Source organism: Hippopotamus amphibius, chromosome 4 (genome assembly GCF_030028045.1).
Source record: "Hippopotamus amphibius kiboko isolate mHipAmp2 chromosome 4, mHipAmp2.hap2, whole genome shotgun sequence".
NCBI classification, from domain to species: Eukaryota; Metazoa; Chordata; class Mammalia; order Artiodactyla; family Hippopotamidae; genus Hippopotamus; species Hippopotamus amphibius.
In genome coordinates, this window is record NC_080189.1 from 89,952,446 (window position 1) to 89,973,279 (window position 20,834).

The 20,834-nt window shown below is 36.7% G+C and overlaps 1 protein-coding gene across 1 annotated transcript in view; it reads right to left on the reverse strand.

Annotated features, from left to right (window-relative positions):
* MAGI2 (membrane associated guanylate kinase, WW and PDZ domain containing 2) overlaps window positions 1-20,834 on the reverse strand; it is a 1,275,509-nt gene that overhangs the window by 290,048 nt on the left and 964,627 nt on the right. Inside the window, exon 7 of the mRNA XM_057732512.1 lies at window positions 14,318-14,375. Coding sequence (XP_057588495.1) covers window positions 14,318-14,375 — 58 coding nt within the window. The remainder of the gene's footprint in view (window positions 1-14,317; window positions 14,376-20,834) is intronic.

The window sequence follows — 20,834 nt, forward strand, 5'->3', positions numbered from 1 at the left end:
CATTTTAATATGAGCTTTGAGAAGACCCCATAAAGTTCTCTCTACTATCCAGTTTAGATAAATGGAATAAAAGCTTCCTCTTGCTTCGGAAACTAAGAGACGATAACAACTCCACAGGGATCTTCTGGGGCCAACCCTCTTGATAGAAGGCGAGACACTGTATTAAGAGCTTGGTCACTGTAGTCACGTTGCTGGCATTCACATCCAAGCCCCACCGCGTGCTAGCCATGTGATCCTGGGCACCTTTTCATCCCCTCTGTGCTTCAGAATTTTTCATCTGTAAAGTCGGGATAAAAGTAATACCACCTCAAAAAGTTGTTGTGCATATTACATAAATTAAAATGAGTAAATAATTTAAGATCAATGCCTGGATGTAAGTACTCAATAAATGCTATTGTGATTTATCAAATACTTGTTTCTCAAATGGTCATTGCTGGGCATGGTACGGGGTGTAGGGAGGGGCAAAGATCAATCAGACATGCAGTCTAGCAGGGGAGATAAAACAGAAACAAAACAACTATAAAACTGGCTTTCCATAATATGATGTATGCCTTACGGTGCTTTGAAAATCTAAATTTTAAAAGTACTAAAGACTAATGATTTAAATATACTTTAATTTTTAAAAAATGAGCTTTGGATAAATGGAAGAATTGAATCTATTTTACTTGCAGCATTTTTTTTGAAAACAGAATAATTGAATCCTGCCCCTTGAATGATTTCTTCCCAATTCTAACACTTAAGTGATAATTTTCTTTTTATAAATGTCCATTCATTATTCCCCACTGCACCTGAGGGAAATGTGAATTTGCTTTATGAATGTGGGTGGGAAGATTGAGTCATTCATGGGTTACTTTCTCTTGCTCTTTCTGGACATGAGGGTGTCTGATCTGGGGACATAGTGTCCAGGTGAGAGGTGGAATCACGGCCAACTGAAAAGATTATTCTTATATTGGTGCTGAAACTCTCACAGCTAAGGAGTCTGTCCTCCATTCCCCACCAGACAGAGCTTCCCAAATGTGGATATATTTTCAGATAGATGAGCTCTCTTCCGTTCCCCAGTAGTAGTGGCAAGTATTTAGTTGACATTGACCTGTTATGTGTATTTTATGTGTCTCTTATGTATAAGTGGGATTCATCACTCAGCCATCACTATTTACCAATTACAAGGAAAACCTGATATTTTACTCTCAGCAGAAATGACATTGTGCACTGTCAATCATGTCATGAAGCCCCCAGGACATGCAAGATACACAGACTCATTTTCCAAAACTTCAGAGCCAGTAGGCATGCATTTAAAAATGTTTTCTATCCACCCCTTCTCATTCCCATAAACATCTCTCTTAAATTTTACTGCTTGAAGCAGGAGGAGGTTATTGTTATCAAAGGTATTGCTAACCTTTTGCTCCTAGATTGAGCAAAAAGTAGTGAGTTACAAACATAGAGGTAGGAGAGAGCTTAGCTAGAAGCAAACTAAAAGACTACACCATTTCAAATCTTTCTGTATTAAGAGAGAAAAAATTCTCCTCCACTAGTATCTGCCAACCCTGACTCACTGGCTTCAGTCCTTTAAGTCTCCTGTACACACCCATGAATGTATCAGTGTGCTAGGCACTAGGAATGCAAAAATGAATATGATACAACCCCTTCACCAAGGGGGCCCATACTCCAACGGGGGAGACACACAAGTTGGGTGACCAACCACCCCAGGTTTATCTGGGACTAAAGGGTTTCCCAGGGTGCGGGACTTTCTTTTCTAAAACCTGGACAGTCCTGGGTAAATTGAGATGAGCTAGTCGTTCTAGATGCAGCCAGAAAATTTGTATGCACAAAGTGAGGACTCAAAAGAAGAAAAGACAACTTAGTCTGATGGTTCAGGGGAAGCTTCACAAAGGAAGTGACACTTGAGCAGATTCTAGAAGGATAGATGTATTTTGCCAGATGGAGAAGGAGGCATTTTAGGAAGAGATTAGTGGATTCAAAGATGTTCAGGGAATTGCATTCCATTTAGCCAGAGTACAGGCCTAGTACAGAGAGCGAGTACAGGGCTAGGCAAACATACACACATGGCGTACGTTTGCCTGTGGGTGGTGGTATGGGAGTAGGAGGTGTTGGGGAGAGGATGAGCTATAAGACAGGAAGGATAATGCCAAGTCATGGGATGAAGTTTTGTTTTGTTTCACAGTCTCCCTACTTCCATTATGACTTCAGTCTAACGGATGGCCATCGCTTTGAAAGTCTCCATCCCGGAGGACGTGACTTATTCCTGAACTTGGGAGGACTGCAGGATGAGTTTCACCATATTAACCACACAGGAAAAGCTGCGGTGCTTCCTAGAATTCTCAGTCATTTCAGCACCATTTACTGGTTACCTCCAATGTACTGGTTACTGTACTTACCTGGCGTTACGAGCATGAACGAGATGCTCTGTGACTGTGAAGAATCACATTACCCAGGGAACTAGACATTACAATGTGCTGGGAAGGGTGAGAGCAGTCTGACTTGTCATATACTGTGTGTTGAACTGGATTGCAATTTATTAATAACTTATGGAAGAATTGTTAAAATGTGAAGTCACAATATAGCGTAAGTCTACTAAACTCCAAAATCTGTGCACACGCACACATCACTCACACATCATGTTAGTCCTATACAGCCACGGGCACAGGAATGCTTCGGGCCTGACATCAAGGAGAGTCAGAGAATTACCAAGAACACTCAGAACCGTGAGGAATCATGAAGGCGACATCACTAACGTAGGATTATCCAGGAAGGAGGGAGTCAGGGAAAGAGTGCCAGTGAGGGGAGATGGACACGACTGGGAACAAGACTGTGAGATTTCGAAAGTCAACATGACAGGAAGATAATTCCAACTTTATATAACAGCAAACCTCCCCAGGCTTCCAAGTCTAATATTCAGAGTGAGAAAAAGATTAAAAAAACTATTCTTGACTACTGAGTCTTTATCACTGTTAAGACCAGAGAAAAACAAAACACAGCTATTCCTTTTATATGCTAGAAAGTAATGCAGGAAGAATCAGAAAACAAAACAAAATTAAAATTACTTTTGATGAGTCTTAGGGAGAAAGAGATCTTTTGCCGGATACCTAGAATCTGTAGAGAATCTTTCAATACCTTGCCATTAATAAGTGGCCATGGGGCCTGACTGGGCAGGAGCCTATCATTCTGAGAAGATAAGGACCCTGGGAAGATAAGAAAGGCATGGGAAAGAAGTAGTGGGAAGAGAGGATAAAGGTGCAGGAGAACCAAGAGCAAAGAAAGGTGGCAGTAAGTTGCTTCATTGTTGTTTTTAATAGATTGCTTTTTTGGGGAAAACTATAGTTGCAGAGTTTAATATAAGTAACACACTATGTTTAAAACTATGCCATTACGAGAAGAGCAAAGTTCTGAGATGACAGTTTCACGTATTTATAAGAGGGGATGTATTTTTATGTAACTTGTTTGTTCCTTTCCACAATACCCATGCAAGGTTGGTGAATGTAGGCTCCCATGTTGGCTGCGCTTGTATTTTCCATTCTAAAGCTCCAAATAAAGAAGATGAAAGACATGATGTTGGATATTTCAGAACATTCCATCTTGCACACTTTTAAAGCTACTTAATTGCTGTTCAGATTTAAATTCTGTTTAATAGATGCCACAATTTGTGGAAAGAAATAGTTGTTTGACAAATGAATGTCAGCCTTGTAAATAAAAGACAGAATAATGGGAGAATGGTGGGTAGTAGAGAGACATGGGAACTAATATTCACTGAGTAAATACTATATGCCAAACCTTCAGGTAAACATATTCCGTGCTTTTAATTCATCTGCTCCTCAGAGAAGGTAAACAATTTTCTGCAGTTCCCATGGTAAGAAGCAGAGACGTGAAGCAAACCTGGTTCTGCAAAGTGCCAAATCCAACAACACTGATTTAGGTGGTTCTGATACAAATATACATTTACTTTTCAATGATACTTCTTATGTATACGTAGGCTTGAGCTGTTTCAGTAATCTGTGACTACTTTAGCTGATTGATGCTCAATTATCAGTGTTCTTTGTGAAACTGGAAACTTTCACAGCATTGTAAATTACGTGCTGGTTTTCAGAAGATAAAAATGTGAAAATATAGGGACCTCCCTGGTGGCGCAGTGGTTAAGAACATGCCTGCCAATGCAGGAGACATGGGTGAGATTCCTGATCCAGGAAGATCCCACATGCTGCAGAGCAGCTAAGCCTGTGAGCCACAACTACTGAGCCTGCGCTCTAGAGCCTGCAAGCCACAACTACTGAGTCCACGTGCCACAACTACTGAAGCCTGTGTGCCTAGAGCCCATGCTCTGCAACAAGAGAAGCCACTGCAATGAGAAGCCCATGCACCGCAATGAAGAGTAGCCCCACCTCACCACAACTAGAAAAAGCTCATGGGCAGCAACAAAGACTCGACGCAGCCAAAAATAAAAAAGAATTTAAAAAAAGATTAAAAAAATATACGCATTATTTTGATTATTAAATGATTTTTTAAAAGAACCCAATGATTATGTGCATAGAAATAGGGACTGAACATGTTTTATAAGAAACATATATATGTGTGTGTATGTTTTGCATATTGTAAAAAGTGAGAAATGACATGATAATGAGAATATGGGTGAGGAGCCAGGACTGGCTTTGGGTGACTTAGTTTTCAAACTGGAAGAGTCTCCTGAAAGGGTTGCCTTTCAGCCTCAGCAGTAACATAGGTGAGGGGAGCCACCTGCATCCTGGTTTCCTCAATCTCATGTGGACCTCTTGGGCTTCACCAGAGTGAAAGCCATTTACAATGAGTCTCAGTTATCACTCTCTCTTATTTTTAAGATCAAACTGCCATTTGAAGTGTAAAACACATTTGAAGATTAACTCTACCTTTGTAGAGTTCCCCTAATATCCTAAACTGCAGTGGTCTCATCTGTAAATATCCTGCTCACCTCACAGGACTGTTTTGAAGAGAAATATATGAAAGTGTTTAAAGATGAAGCACTGTATAGATTTTAATATTATCTTGTTGTACTCAGAGTATGGGAGTAAAGTATAACAAATATGGACAGTATCGAGTCTCTTATTTCCTGTCTTGGGCTGCAACTCTATTTCTATCACCTTGATGGTCTTGTTTCTTTAAGTTTCTCTGTCTATAAACATGAATAACAGTATCTAATATAAAGTGTTGTGGTGATGATTAAATAAGCTATGTAAAATGCCTAATACATATCAAGTACTTAGTAGATGGTAGCTATTAATATATGACTTTTCTGGGTTAACTGATAGTTATTAACTATTTACATATTAAGTCAATGCTCCCAACTAACTTACTAAGTAATATTACAGAAAAAGACAGTCATTCCTATCATTTTATCTATCTGAAAATACAGTCACTTTTTTGATGCCCAATTAAAACTGGAGAAAGTGAAGTAAGAATAAAATGAGGGGATTTTGCCAACCTCTACATATGAATGTTGTGCTTAATAGGAATTTGAACTAAGCCCTTTACATTATGACAGACTCAATAAATGGTGCTTAATAAACTTTCAGAAACCACACACCTAATGGTGAGTTTCTTCTAGACTAAATTAATGCAAAATTAATTTTATTGGTTTATCACAGCAAATGGTCTCCTTTTGCCTATAGTAGATTCAGTTAACATCATCCACAGAACAGAATTTTTTTCCTGATAATTTTAAAGTTCACCTTATTTAGCTAGATTGAACATATGAAATTTGATAATAAAAAATTTTAAAAAATTGTGTTCCATTTTTATTATACAATTAGCTGTCTATTGTAACATAATTTCATTTAGTTAAATATAAAGTCATCTGTTAAATATTAGTAATAAATAATATTTAACAATGCCACTTTGTACTACAAAAAAAGGAAAACAATATTCCCTTCAAATGTATTCAGCTTTGATAGTGGTGAGAAATATAGTTCTTACCTGACTTTTTGTTTATAAGCTTATCTTTATCTTTCTGACTCTTTATTTAATGATAGTCTCATATTTGTAGATATCAAACACATTTCTATTTTTTTTGTCAGAGCTTTGTAAGGAGATTCTATTATAATAATCCACCCTTTTTGGAAGTCTTTCTTTAACACTCATATGATGGGATTGTTAAAATCATTAAAATAAAATAAAAGAATGGTAACATATGTTATTGTCTAGCCAAATAACAAGTAGAAATGGAAAGAAAATGCTTTTAAATTTTAAGTATTCTTTGAGCAGCAGGCATAATGAGAAAATAACGAGGCTTAACACAAGAAAATGGCCAAATTTATCCTTGTTAACACAAGGTGCAGGGGATGTTCCTTGAACTAGAAGAAATCTTAGCAATCACCTAATCTAAACCATCCATTTAACAGATAAAAGCCAGCAAGGTTAAATGTAATTTTGTACTAGCCTGTAAATTCAAAATCATGGATACAAAAAAGGACAAACTATTACTAACATTATGGTATGTGACACAAAAACAATTTTGAAAAACATTTGCATATTAAAAAAGATAAAAAATTATAGTTCTCATGTGGGGGCAGGAGGTCATTACATTTTACATATTAAAGGTGACAATCTTCTGTTTTATTCATAATAATGTACCCAAAGAATGACATCAATCTACTGCTTCCTGTTTGACTAAATTTCTTCATCCTTCTGATAGCATCTCTCTGAGCCAAATATGATTCTAGTTCTGTATCTATTAAGGATCTAAGAAACCTAAATGCCAGCCTACCAATTTAATTGTAGAAAGCATCCTTTTCCAACACTAAAGGAAAAACCAGCCATGTTGTTTCAGTATGCTAGTCTCCAACATGACATGATCCTCAGGGATTTTTTTGGGATAATTTTGACTCTATCCAACTTTTCACTTCATGTGCTAACTTCAGAACTTAGTCTAAGAAATAACTCCAGAGTATACAGTGATATACAGATTGGAAGCATGAGACAATTTGCAATTCACTCACAAGAAACCTAGCATGTTTAATCCAGAGAGAGATTAATAACCAAAAAGGCTATTTCACAAATTATAGAATGATGACAATGGTCTACTTGTTATTATACCATTGCCCTGGCAAGAGCCAAACAGAATTATCCAGTGAAAGATGGTGGCAGCTTTATCTGGGTTGCCAAGCAATGAGCTACATGGAGGAGAAATAGGTGGACCCTTCTTCCAGCAAGAGGGAAAGCACTTGCCACAGCATCCTAGGACCTCTCAGTGCAGAAATGACACCCCCCCACTTCCACCTGCTCATATCCCTCTCAAAAGGTTGTCTGAAACTCCCTTGAATAACATTGTCCCAGTGCAGTCTGTCCTCCGTGCCTTCATATGGCCATTCTCAAGTTCTCTTGGTCCTATGAAAAAGAGGGAGTGTGGTCCTCCCTTGGGAGCACACAGAATGGTGTTTCCAGTTCTGACTATCCTGCCGTCTCTCCTTGGGATGATGAGGGCTCAGGGACACTGCTGCCTCTCCTGCTGAGTTCCCCTGCTCTGTGCTACCCATGTGCTCCTGTGCTGTTTGCCTGTGCCTACCCTCTCCAGAAGTGCCTAAATGAGAGCCTGATCTAATTTGCTAGATTCATAAAAAATGTTTAAAGACAAAAAAAAATAATGTTTACATTGCATTCATCTTTCTTCCCAAACACATTCTCAAAGAAAAGATGATACTGGAGTAATAATTCTTTTGTCTTTTACTACTGACTTCAAGACAAAAAATCATTTATTAGAATTGTAAGAAAAAAAACCCATGTAACTCTGATGTCAAAGCAAATAAATCATCATTATTTATAAAAATCCACTTGCAATTAAACCCATTTAAACTTCTGCATGCGAAAACATTTTTTTATTTGGAACCAGAATATTTGCTAAGTAAAGTAGTTTATGAGCTTAAACAGTTGCTAACAAAAGTGTATTCAATTATAGAGTTGAGTTTTCTTTCCTTCAGTTGAAAAGACCTCCAGGGGAAGGAAAGGTAACTGGAATACAAAATAAATCTTGATAATATTAAAATGAATCAGCAATGGGGAAATATCTTACAGCATGAAGAATTATCTCTAATTTCAGGTGAGAGGTTGCTGAGGGGCATGTATCCAGATCTTGACTGGATGGTAGTGGTGAGAAGGGAGATTAGACATGAAGCTTCATTTTGATTTGAAAGAATCATAGTTTAAAAATAGTTGAGGGACCCTGGCACAACGAGTAAAAGGAAGCCACAAGCTTTTCCACTGATCTATGGTTGAACTGTAGTATTAAGAAAGTAGATCAATGGCCAGTTGAAATTTATATAATATGAATTAGTACAGAGTGGGTAAGTAAGAATTGCCAATTACAAACTATCAGAAATGCTAACGTTGTGTAAAGAGTGTGCGTGTGGAGCTGGGAGATCCCTCATGATGAGGCTCGAATGCTTGTCTTCTCCAGGCTGAAAGGAGTGATGCCACATACTATGAACTTGGCCTGGGTCAGCCAGAAGGAGGTAAAAATGTACGTGTAATGACGCAGCAAAAAAGAACCAATTGTAGTTTGGTTAGAAATAGAAGACTCCACATTTATTTCAATATCCTTATTCCTTTCGTTCAACTGTGAAGTTAACTGATTTATACTTGTTTCACAAATATGAGAAATTTATAAATTATAAACAGTTTATATTAGTATAAAAACATAGTTACTCTACTGAAAGGTCTTTCTTAGCTCTACATGCATCAGATCGCTGCAAACTTACCAGCCATATGCCCATTGAGAATTCACCTAACGCCTCAGAGATTTGGTTCCCTCAATTGTAAATGCTGGGATCGTCATCTGGGACAATGGATGTGAAAGTGGTTGAAAGTTAAAGCAGTGCCTTAAACATCACTATCTTTATTATTAGCATCACAACTCCCCAGCTATATAAGATGGCATGTACTAGAGATAATTACAACAAAAATATCTTCTTTGGGAACTACCCTGAAACCTCAACCCTTCTGGAAGCCAAGGAAAGATCACGCTCCGCAGTCCCTGTGTCATCATTTTCAATGGGCTTATGGAAGCATAAGAAATGCAACTTTTCTTTCAATGTGGCACACTCTAACCATGAGAGTAAGTTATATGTTTCTTACAAATCAAATAATTTTCCTTAGAACTGTTCTCTTTGGGGGTGTATCTTATCTTGAAAGAACTGGAAAAGCAAGTAGTGCCAAAAAGGAGAGTCCTCATCTATGTCATTGGGATACATAAGATAAAATATGACTAACATTTGTTGAGTACTTCCCACATACCTGTGTTAAGTGCAAAACACCAGCTGTGTAATGAGACTGCCTAGATTCAAATTCTGGCTTTATTATTTACTACTTGTAAAAATATCTGTAGCTCTGTTTCCTCATCTATAAAATGGGGATAGTAACACAGACTTCATGGTTGTTTTTGTTTTTGTTTTGCTTTGTGAGGATTAAATGAGTTAGTACATGTAAAGCACTTAGAATACTGCTTGGCAGGTAGTAGATGCACAATAAAATTCACCCCCTCGCCCCGGTCCTTGTTCTCATCCTCTTCCACATCCTCCTTCTTCATAAGCTGTCTACTCAAGATCTCACAGCTAGGAAGCTGCAGGGCTGGCATACTGTGAAACGCTGCAGCCCATACTCTTGGCCACTAGGTGATAATAACTGATATGACCAAATGCTATTGATAAGATTTAGAGCTCACTTTAGATTAGAGTGTCACTGAGCAACTTCATCAACAGTGCACTTCAGTGTCCTATTACACAAATCTGTTAAGTTGGGAAAAGGATTTCTTTGTTAAATAGCTGTTTAAAAGTATCAAGACAATATGCTAGTTTTTGAAGATTGAAGAAAATGTTGAAACTTTGAAAAATTAACTTTCAATATAGGGAAAAAATTCTCTAAGAACAAGCAAGATTTTAAAAGGGTATTCTTTTATGTTGATTTCTAATTGGAAATGTTTTACATTTATGCTGACATCAAAAATTCTGAAGTCAAAAAGCAGTTTTTTGGGGATTATTTAGAAAACCACTCAAAGGCATGAAGGAGAGAAACATTCTTAAGATATGCTATTGAGTTAAAATCCTCTCTAACCACTCCAACTTGCTACATCATGACAAATACTCATCATTAACCATGAAATGAATGCAATTTTCCTTTCACATTTAATGTTATATTGGAGATATTATACAGTATCTTTCACACTTTCTGGAACTGCACACAAGTAACATTTCATAGTAGCAGATGTGTGACATCATATGAAAACTTGTAAAACCTTTACATGAAAATCACAACTGTTAGTCTCCACTATTATTTTATCTGTAGTTGTATGGTTTGCTTCTCCCTCTGTGCCAGCGAAGGCAGCTTTGCATGAAAGCTGTTCCAGGAAATTGTGTCTTCTGGGCTAGCTAGTTAAACAAATTGTATAACTGCGATTGAAACCAAAATGTACCCAGCAGACATAATTTCACAAAAGAGGAGAGAAAAACACACTTGTACAAAAGTCACAGCTGTTCAACTCTACATTTTGCACTTTTTTCATTAAAAAAATTTCCCTTTCTTTATGAACAGTGACAGTTATATTTCTAGTTAGCAACTTTAGGACTTTTTGATACATTGCTAAGTGCTGTACTATCATGGTTTTAGTGTCAGGAAAAATAGGGCTAACCTCTTTCTGCGGCTACACTGAGCAGAAATGTGGTCTGTCTGTCCTGTCTGCAGATGAAATACGGCTCACTGTTCCCTAAAATACAGAGCTGTGTGGCTGCCTCTGTAGCTCCAAACGAGGGCCAACATCCCTACACCGAGGCCCACACAATACGGACTCCTGTTCATTTAGGACTTGCTAATCTTACTCTTGGGGGCCGTGGTGTTCAGGGCCACTCTCAGGTTGTGAGTGATGGAGCGGGCAGCTCAGAGTGTGTAAGTCAGAAGCCAGCCTGATGGCGCTGTGTGCAGCACGACTCCCACTGTCAGAACCCTCCTGTGACGCTGCTAGAGGGGAGTTGGGGAGGAGGTGTTCTCTGTGGACCCCTCATTCTTCTCCAGTGAGGAGTCCCAGAAGCTTGTTCGCACCATCACACGAGGATTATGAACACTACATTTATGGGCTGCATTTCGAGCAAGAGTTTGGAGTCTGGGCTCAACAGTCACAGTGCCTGGGCCCATCTCTCTCAATAATGTGTGATGCTGGGTAAGTTACTTAACTTCTCCAGCCAGAGTTTCCCCGTCTGTCATCTTAAGACAACTTACCTCATGATGCTCTGGAGAGGATTATAAATGTGCTGAAGACTGTTGAGCGCTTAGCCCGCTTCATGGCGCGTACTCAGCACTCAATAAACGTGAACCATTTTGATGATATGATACTTATATGATTATGATGATAATTTTTCTGATTTTAAATATATTAAACCATAATCTTAACATTAGATTTGCCTAGGACAGAATTGTAGCACAGTAAGGTAAAGTCACCAATAGTGGTCAAAAATTATTCAATCCAGGTTTTCCAGTTGCAAGTTGTATAAACACTTTTCCACTGTGGACTGCTGGAATCCCACCTGCTTGCCTGTGGCTGCAGGAATGAGTGTTTGTGCAGCTGTGCCAGAGGCACAAGGCTGATTTCAATCTGACATGCCCTGTTGATGACAGAGAGCCAATTCCACAACTTCTGTTCCCAGTTGTCAATCTGTTTGAAGACTGACTGCTAAGTTAGACTTCCAGTGTCCCTGCATAGACTTTTTTGCCACTTGGTGGGAAGGTGGAATGTTTTTCATATTTTGTAATCAGTCCTCTAATTGTGTAATTTGGTATGTAATTAAACACCAAAAATGATAGCCTTATGGAGAACCTATTACGTAATAGAAACATATAACATTTACAAGTTGAGATATTTTACTTATTTTCATGATTTTTTCCCAAAAGACATTTCTAAGAAATATTGGCATATAGTTATACTTAAAATTACCTGGAGATTTGAATTATCTGTCTCAATTTTTTGACGGGTCTGATATACACACACACCTAATTATTGGTATTGGTATACCTTATGGAGTCACATAACGGGGAAAAAGCCATGACAAATAGTAGAACTGGATGCAGTCTGTAGGAAGATAAACTATTTGACTCACTATGATCTGTATCTAAGACCTCACAATCACCTGAAATCTAAAACTATTAAACATGTTAGTCTGATCTAATTATATAAGACATAGCTGACTAAATTATGAATAATTTTCTGACTACGTGAGGATACACAAAAAATGAAGTGGAGAAATGTAGAAAGAAATGTAATTTACGTCAAAACAAGTACCAAGTAAACTATGTGAAGTGTAATGATCATGAGAATTTTCTTTTAGGCTTGTAGCTAATGTCCAATTCAATAAATAAGTACTAGCAGCAGATCTTTCCTTGGAGAACACCCATCTCAATGATCAAGAAGGTAGGAAGCATTACTTTCTGACATGTGGGTCTCTCACCTCTATGATAGTTAGGCAGAGAAGGAAGGTTTGACTTAAATACTGTTTCCCACATTGGAAATAAGCTTGAAAGCAGTTGAAGACATTGAAGAAGAATCTGAAGATTCTGAATAGGGCAAGGGTCAGCAAACCATGTCCTACAGGCCAAATTTGGCCAGCAGCCTGCTTTTGTTAATAAAGTTTTACTGGCACATATTACACCCATTCATTTAAGTGTCACCTATGGTTGCTTTCAAGCTACAACAGCAGAGTTGAATAGTTTGACAGAGGCCATTTGGCCCCCTAAAATATTGCTATCTGGCTCTTTATGGAGTTTGCCAATATCTAAACTTAGGAAAAGGTTCTTGTTCAATGAATCCTGCAAGGAAGTGTATTAAAGATGAGATCTGGTATGTCACATACCTCCATTCTCTTTCCTTACCTGGAACTATCTTGGATTTCAGATGTAATAGGTTTAGGCAAGGGATAGCCTGATTCAAAAAATTAAGATAAGCTAGCACTTATTGAAAATCTTTCATGTTGATAAATTTAACCAGGAGCTGCAGCTACATTATTATTAAAATATATGTGTATTTTAATTGATGAGCAATGTCGTGAGACTAGGAGCCTTATAACTATTTACAAGTGATTTCCCTTTATTTTTGCAATTAGTGATACCTCCATGTATTTATCTTAATTTTTGCATCTATTAAGTGTCTACATGACATTAGAGCATTAGATACTATATTAGAAAATTGCATTTGGCAAATGAATGAATTCACCTTCACTGGAAATGACTGACCATGGTGACAAAATTGGGGCTTTTTCCGTGAAGATTGTGGGTCAAACTACTCAAGACAAGTGCTCATGAGGAGATGCTAAAGAGCAGGGAGCACACAGGTGGTCCTCATCAGCACCTCCCAGAGACGGGCTTGATACTTATCAAAGCTCAGTCACAACCTGAATATTGCTACAAAAACAATTTAGCAATAATGCCAACAGTCTGTAATCCTTTACCATCTAGATTACTATTGCCAAACAGAATATGGTTGGAGAAAAAAGAGTGAGATCTTGATGGAGAGTGAGAACATCTTTAGTTTTTCAACCTCTGCATTTCTTGGGTATGTAGGTTTTATATTCACCCAAATAACATTAACAATATGACACCTTAGGTAAGCAATAAAAATTTCTCTATCAGAAGAGGCGTTCTGGAAAAGTAAGTCACATATTTAACTTTTGAAAATTATGAATATTACTTGATTTTCCTAAGAAAAATGTGTATATAACTGAATCCCTAATAGGGGCTTTATCCTGAAGAAAAGGATGCATGGAGGGGTAACTCATATTATGCTAAGATATATACATTCAGGCAATGCAACCTCCAATAGATAACATAAGAGTCCAATCTATAGAAAAAATACTCTTGATTTAAAATGAGGCCTTAAAAGAGAAAAAAAAATCTAAGTTTTATTTCATCCCTCAACTGGAAAGTATGGTTGCTTCATTTAATTGACTCAAATCTGGTTTAATAGAACATCTCTTTTGCATAACTAGTCAGCTCCCAACATTTTGATTGCAAAATGAAGGGCATTTACTTTGATATCTTTAATTATCACTCATTTAGAGGACAGTGGGAAACACATTTTTCCAATTGGTGTTTTAGAATCATGAGTCAAAGGAAAGGAATGACAAATTAGCCAGCTGGAGAGGCAAGAGACAGCTAGCTAGTGCTGCTAGAGTCTTTGTGGATACTTCAAAGTAAGATGAAAGAGGAATAAAGGGACTGTTAGCCACACAAGCTCAATAAATGAAATACTAACACAATTTCACAACACATTAATAACAAGTAAATATCAAACTTAGAGACTTACTCAACATAATAAGTGCCATATATGGGGTCATCGATTTTTTCCCAGCCATACGGAAGTTCTGAAAAATAAAGTTATTTATTTCAGTAAATAAGTAACAGATAACACTATTTCTAATAAAAAGTAATATAATTTAATTGTTCATGGATTGCAGAAATTGTCTACCAAAGTGGAATAAAGCGTTCAGAGTCAGCACAAAATTTCAAATGCATATTGTAGGAACTACAAGAAGCACTGACTTGAAGATTGGCAGTTAAAACACAGAACTCTCTCCTCTGCAGATACACTGCTGGGTCTAGCTGGTTACCCCACGCCAAGCAGCAGACTGGCACGACATCACGATGTCACCACTCAAGGCAATACAGAAGGCAAATCACTTTCTCGAAAGAGCACAAAGCTTTCTCATTTATTTGTACTGTTAAAAGGAGCACTTCAGGACAAAGATCATATTTTCAAAATATAGTTCTGAGAATAGCAAATTGTTTCTGATGACTGAAACAAAGACATTATACATTCTCAATTGACACCCCACTATTTGAGATGGTTAGTTTGCTGTTCTTTCTCCGTGGGTCAGAATTTGAATGCTGCCAATGAACTCTTTGTATAAAGTCTAAAATTCTAAACACACTTTCCTTGATAATATGGTTCATATTTTCAATTCTCCACAGCAAATTTTAATAAATACACATTAAAATATCAACAATACAATAAAAGCTACTTTAAGAAAAAACATGTTATTTGAAAACCAGGCTTCATGTTACAATATTATTTTCAAATACATTGTCTTTATAATTATTAATTCCTATAAATATGAAGAATATGATATTTTTCCTCATATACATTAATAATATGTATATAGTTTGAAATCTAAGTAAGATATATTGACACTCTAAGTAATATGTTTAAATGACATTTAAAAGCTTTATTATTATAAGTAGTAACACATTTTCACCCTAGACAAGCACAGGTATAAAAAGAAAATTAGAATCACCGAATCACCTGCAATCCTGCCATCCAGAGATGAGTGTGTGTGTGTGTGTACATAAATTTTAAAGATATTAGATCATATAGTGCATATTATTTTTATAGCCTTGGTACTTCTACCTAACAAAATATCAAGGGCATCTTCAACGAGAATGTGTTACTGCACAATATCACTTTTAAAGTGGCACAGTAGTGGTGTGTGGTGCAGCCAAAGCCTGTATAATCCTGACAGTCTTCTATTATTGAACATTTGGGACTTTTCAGTTTAATTTAGTCATGATAAATTCCCAGAGGTGAAATTTCAGATTAAAGGGCATGCACCCTTTTATGGCTTTTGATAAACCTGTATCTATATCCAAATTTTTACCATCTACTCACAAAAGAGAACCACTTCATAACTTCACTGGGAGTTTATGAGTTGACTTTGTTTCTCTGTACCATCAAGTAAATACAGGTCCATAATTTCTCATCCAAAATTTTGGGACAGAAAGGTTTTGAAATTCATAATTTTTCTGATTTTAGAAGGATAACACTCCAAGCAGAGTCTGAGAAAGAACTTTATAATCAAAGCCACGAGTATTTAAGCAGCCCAAATCATGTGATTCTCACTAAGAGGCACAAAAAAGGACCATTTCACATGAATTACCACTGGTCTGCTGCCAGCATGTCCAGGTCAGGTTACCTTTTGCAGCCAAATGAGTTATAAAAGGCAGTTTTTAGAGCTTTTGAATTCTGGATTCACAGATAAAATACTATATACTATTATTTAAAAAATCAACCAAATTGTTTTTAAATGGCAGCTCATAGTTATTTCAATTGCCTTTCTTGGATTTCTAGTTAGTTTGAACATTTTTTATTTGTTCATTCTCAGGCAACTGTTTTTTTCTTTTGTATATTTCTTGTTTTTATAAATCAATTCATGAGTTTTTTTTTTTTACTTATTAAGAATATTAATCCTTTATCACATATGTTGCATATATGTTTTTAGGAGTTTGTTTAGATTTTAATTTTGTTGAACATTTTCTTTACCACATAGTTGTTTTAAATGTTATTTGGTAAATTTCTCAGTGTTTTCCTTTATAGCTTCTATCACTGTAGCTTAGCCTAAATACTGAAGAAATTTTTCAAGGTTTTTTTTTTTTTTTACTATAAAGTCTAGGCTATGACTTGGTTTAATAATTCTTGGATTAGTCATATATTAATAAACCTATAATACCAAACTGTGAAGCATCTTAAGAAATTTTTCTTTCAAAATGATAATAAGAATATTACTGAGTATTTACTATGGTCCAGGTACTGATGGAATTTCCATGCAGAAACTTCTTTTATCTTAAAAACAACTCAAGATTTAAAAATCCTGTACTTGGGTTCCAGAGACCGTAGCCAATTCAGATATCAGTTTAGGCACGCTGATTAATACAGCATAAACAACACAATTTAGACTAATGAGAATAACTATCCAGATGGTTTTTAGCAAATTCCCCAAGCTACTGGAGAATTTGGCTATTAAAAAGAAAAACCCATTTGACAAATATCTACTGAGTGTCTCTTACAAGCAGCTAAAGTAAAAGAATACACAGAGGAACAAAAACCGACATTAGAAATATTTATTGTTAATACGGCTGAACACATGGATTCATATATACAATAGATTTAATATCACCTCACAAATACAATAATATGGAAAATAATAATATTTAATAATTTTTAGAGTAAAAGCCTAACATGGTTAGTTTTATGAATACTAGTCCTACTTCTTAATGGCACTGCCAAATGGAAGCATTTCATGGTCAAATTTAAAAAATTATCTTTTACAGTGTAAACTATTCCTTCACTTATTCCTTATCTTTGTCTCTTTTTTGAGTAAATTACTAATTCTAAGCAATATATCTCCGAAGCATAGAGTTCATTGACTCTTTATGTTGTGGATTTACAATGCCAAATGTTCTGGGAACAATTCATTGGCATTCTTTCCTATTTGCCATCATGAAGTAGTCATCAGAATTTAGGGGGAATATGATTTGTTTTTCATAAGATATTAATATAGTTTGCTTATTTCATATTTCCAAAGTAAACTATTAATTCATGCCTAAACAAAATTATATATTATAAATATTTATACTTTAAGATGAACTATTAAGTGGTCCTTGACTCACAATTTGAGACAAAATGATACACTGTAGCTCTAACCTGTTACAAAGAGCTATCATTCATTTCATTTATAATGTCTTCAAGGGATTGATGGATAAATGTTACAAGAAAGAAGTAAAAGAATACATACATTGGTCCATTTGTAAATATGACAGAATAGGTATAAAAATCTACAACCAGTGTTTGAAATGGGGTGTGTGTGTGTATGTACATATATAGGAACGTGCACGTGTGTGCATATATGTTTGCGTGTATGCATGTGCATGTATGTGTGGACGTGTGTTTGTGTGTATCCCCCTTAATGACATTCTTCCTGAGTAGCAAAGGAAAGTCTAGGCGAGAATGCTAATAAAAAAATCACAAGTTTTTCTTCACTCATAAAAAGACAAGTCATAAAAAAAATTCTTAAGACTATTAACTGAAGAGTATACATGTATATGATGAAACGTTAAGACAGTTAAGCACCACCTTTCACTAGGAAAAATTAGCTATTTGGACTTGAATTAGTTTTAAAAAACCAACTGCTTTTTTAAAAAATTAAGCTAACAAACAAGAAAAAGAATTTCCAATTTTGTACTATTTGCCCAACTGAGCAAGTATGCAGCTTGGAGCTCTTGGGTCCTGGGCTATTTAGAATACTGTATTCAATAATACCTGACAAATTTGCAGATGATTAAGGTCACACTAATGAAAGAATAACATATACTATGCAACAGAGAAAAATAAACACTCGAGATCAGTAAGGTTAATGCTGCATTAAGAACTGTTGTAATTGAGATTTTCTTCAGGCCTTGGAACCATGGAGAAAATTTCAGTGATTAGGTATTCCTATACTGATCTACTCTGCAAAAGTCTGTGAAAATGTCTAGGTTAATCTGTAGTCAGTCATATAAGCTTTGTAAAACTGCAATAAAATAAAAAACTAAAGAGGCATCTAGTTCTGCCTGGATTCTGCCAGAGCCACAATGCTATATTTTAAATTTACTTGCTCTTTCCAACTATGTATTTATTTATTATTTGTTAGGTCCATTTTTTTTTAATAAATTTATTTATTTAATTTATTTATTGGCTGCGTTGGGTCTTTGTTGCTGCACGTGGGCTTTCTCTAGTTGCTACAAGCAGGGGCTACTCTTCATTGCGGTGTGCGGGCTCCTCATTGTAGTGGCTTCTCTTGTTGTGGAGCACAGGCTCTAGGCGTGTGGGCTTCAATAGTTGTCGCTCATGGGCTCTAGAGCACAGGCTCAATAGTTGTGGTGCATGGGCTTATTTGCTCCGTGGCATGTGGAATCTTCGCAGGGCTCGAACCCGCGTCCCCTGCATTGGCAGGCGGATTCTTAACCACTGCGCCACCTAGGAAGTCCTTGTTAGGTCCATTTTTGTTGCAGAAAACTGAGACTCCTTTATTAGCTCAAATAAAGCATTTTTTTCAGGCTACAAGTGGGAAACTTGTAGAATCCAAGGGTAGTATTTCTTATAGAAATGGGACCTAAATACTGAAAAGCTATAAGGAACCTAAGATACACTATCTCACTACTTTGATCTCTGAGTTTCTCAATTCTGTACCCCACCTCCCTCCCCTGTCTCCACCCTAATTCATTAATCCAGTTACTTTTCTTCAAAATAGATCCAAGCTACTTAGCCTGGCAGATCACTGTAATGGCTGTCCTCAGGTCAAGGACCCATTCACATAATAATCAGGTAGGACTGGGGGCTGTGTCCCGTTGGTAGATACAGAGCCACATTCGGCAAACTCAAATGGAGGAAATTGTAGAAAATAACTGGCCAGTATTTTTCACAAGTGTCAAGGCCATGAAACAGAAAGACTGATTGAGGCACCATCACAGTATGTGGAGGAGACTGTGGAGACACCAAGACTAAATGCAGACTAGGATCTGTACTGCGTCCTGGACCAGAAAAAGGACATTAGTGAGACAACTGGCAAAAGCCAAATAAGATCTGGAGATTAGTTACTAGTCTATATGAATGTTAATTTCCTGACTTCAATAATTGAACTTATGAAAGATGTTAATATTAGGGGAAATGAGGTAAAAGGTATATAGAAACACATTGTACTATTTTTGTATTTTTTCTGAAATCTAAAACAATTTCAAAATAAAAAAACTGAAAAAAGCTACTTCACCAACTCTCACTACTGATTAGATGGCATGTACTCACACTTTATCAATATTCAATCATATACATATAACACTGAATTAATTTGGATAGTGTTAAATTTTTAAACAAAATGAGAATGCAGAATTTCTGCATTTATAGTCTTCTTTTATATTATGTTCATTTTTTAAAGCTCTTTATTGGAATATAATTGCTTTACACTGTTGTGCCAGTTTTTGCTGTACAACAAAGTGAATCAGCTGTATTTATACATATATCCCCATATCCCCTCCTTCCTGAGACTGCCTCCCACCCTCCCTATCCCAGCCCTCTAACTCATCATCCATCATTGAGTTGAACTCCCTGTGCTACGCAGCAGCTTCCCACTATCTTTTTTTTTTTTTTTGCGGGGGTACATCAGGTTAAATCATCTGTTTTTATACACATATCCCCGTATTCCCTCCCTTCCTTGACTCCCCCCCCTCGAGTCCCCCCACCCTCCCTGCCCCAGTCCTCTAAGGCATCTTCCATCCTCGAGTTGGACTCCCTTTGTTATACAACAACTTCCCACTGACTATTTTACAGTTGGTAGTATATATATGTCTGTGCTACTCTCTCGCTTCGTCTCAGCTTCCCCTTCACCCCCCGCCCCCTCCCATAGCTCGAGTTCTCCAGTCCATTCTCTGTATCTGCATCCTTATTCTTGTCACTGAGTTCATCAGTACCATTTTTAGATTCCGTATATGTGAGTTAGCATACTATACCCACTATCTATTTTATATTCGGTAGTGTATATGTGTCAATGCTACTCTCTCACTTTGTCCCAGCTTCCCCTTCTCCCTGTGTCCTTAAGTCTGTTCTCTACATCTGCATCTTTATTCTTGCCCTGTCACTGGGTTCATCAGTACCAGTTTTTTAGATTCCATATATATGAGTTAGCATACGGTATTTGTTGTTCTCTTTCTGGCTTACTTCACTCTGTATGACAGACTCTAAGTCTATCCACCTCACTCCAAATAACTCAATTTCATTCTTTTTAATGGCTGAGTAATATTGCATTATATATATGTACCACATCTTCTTTATCCAGTCATCTGTTGATGGGCATTTAGGTTGCTTCCATGTCCTGGCTATTGTAAATAGTGATGCAGTGAACATTGTGGTACATGTTTCTTTTGGGATTATGGTTTTCTCTGGGTATATGCCCAGTAGTGGGATTACTGGGTCATATGGTAGTCCTATTTTTAGTTTTTTAAGGAACCTCCATACTGTT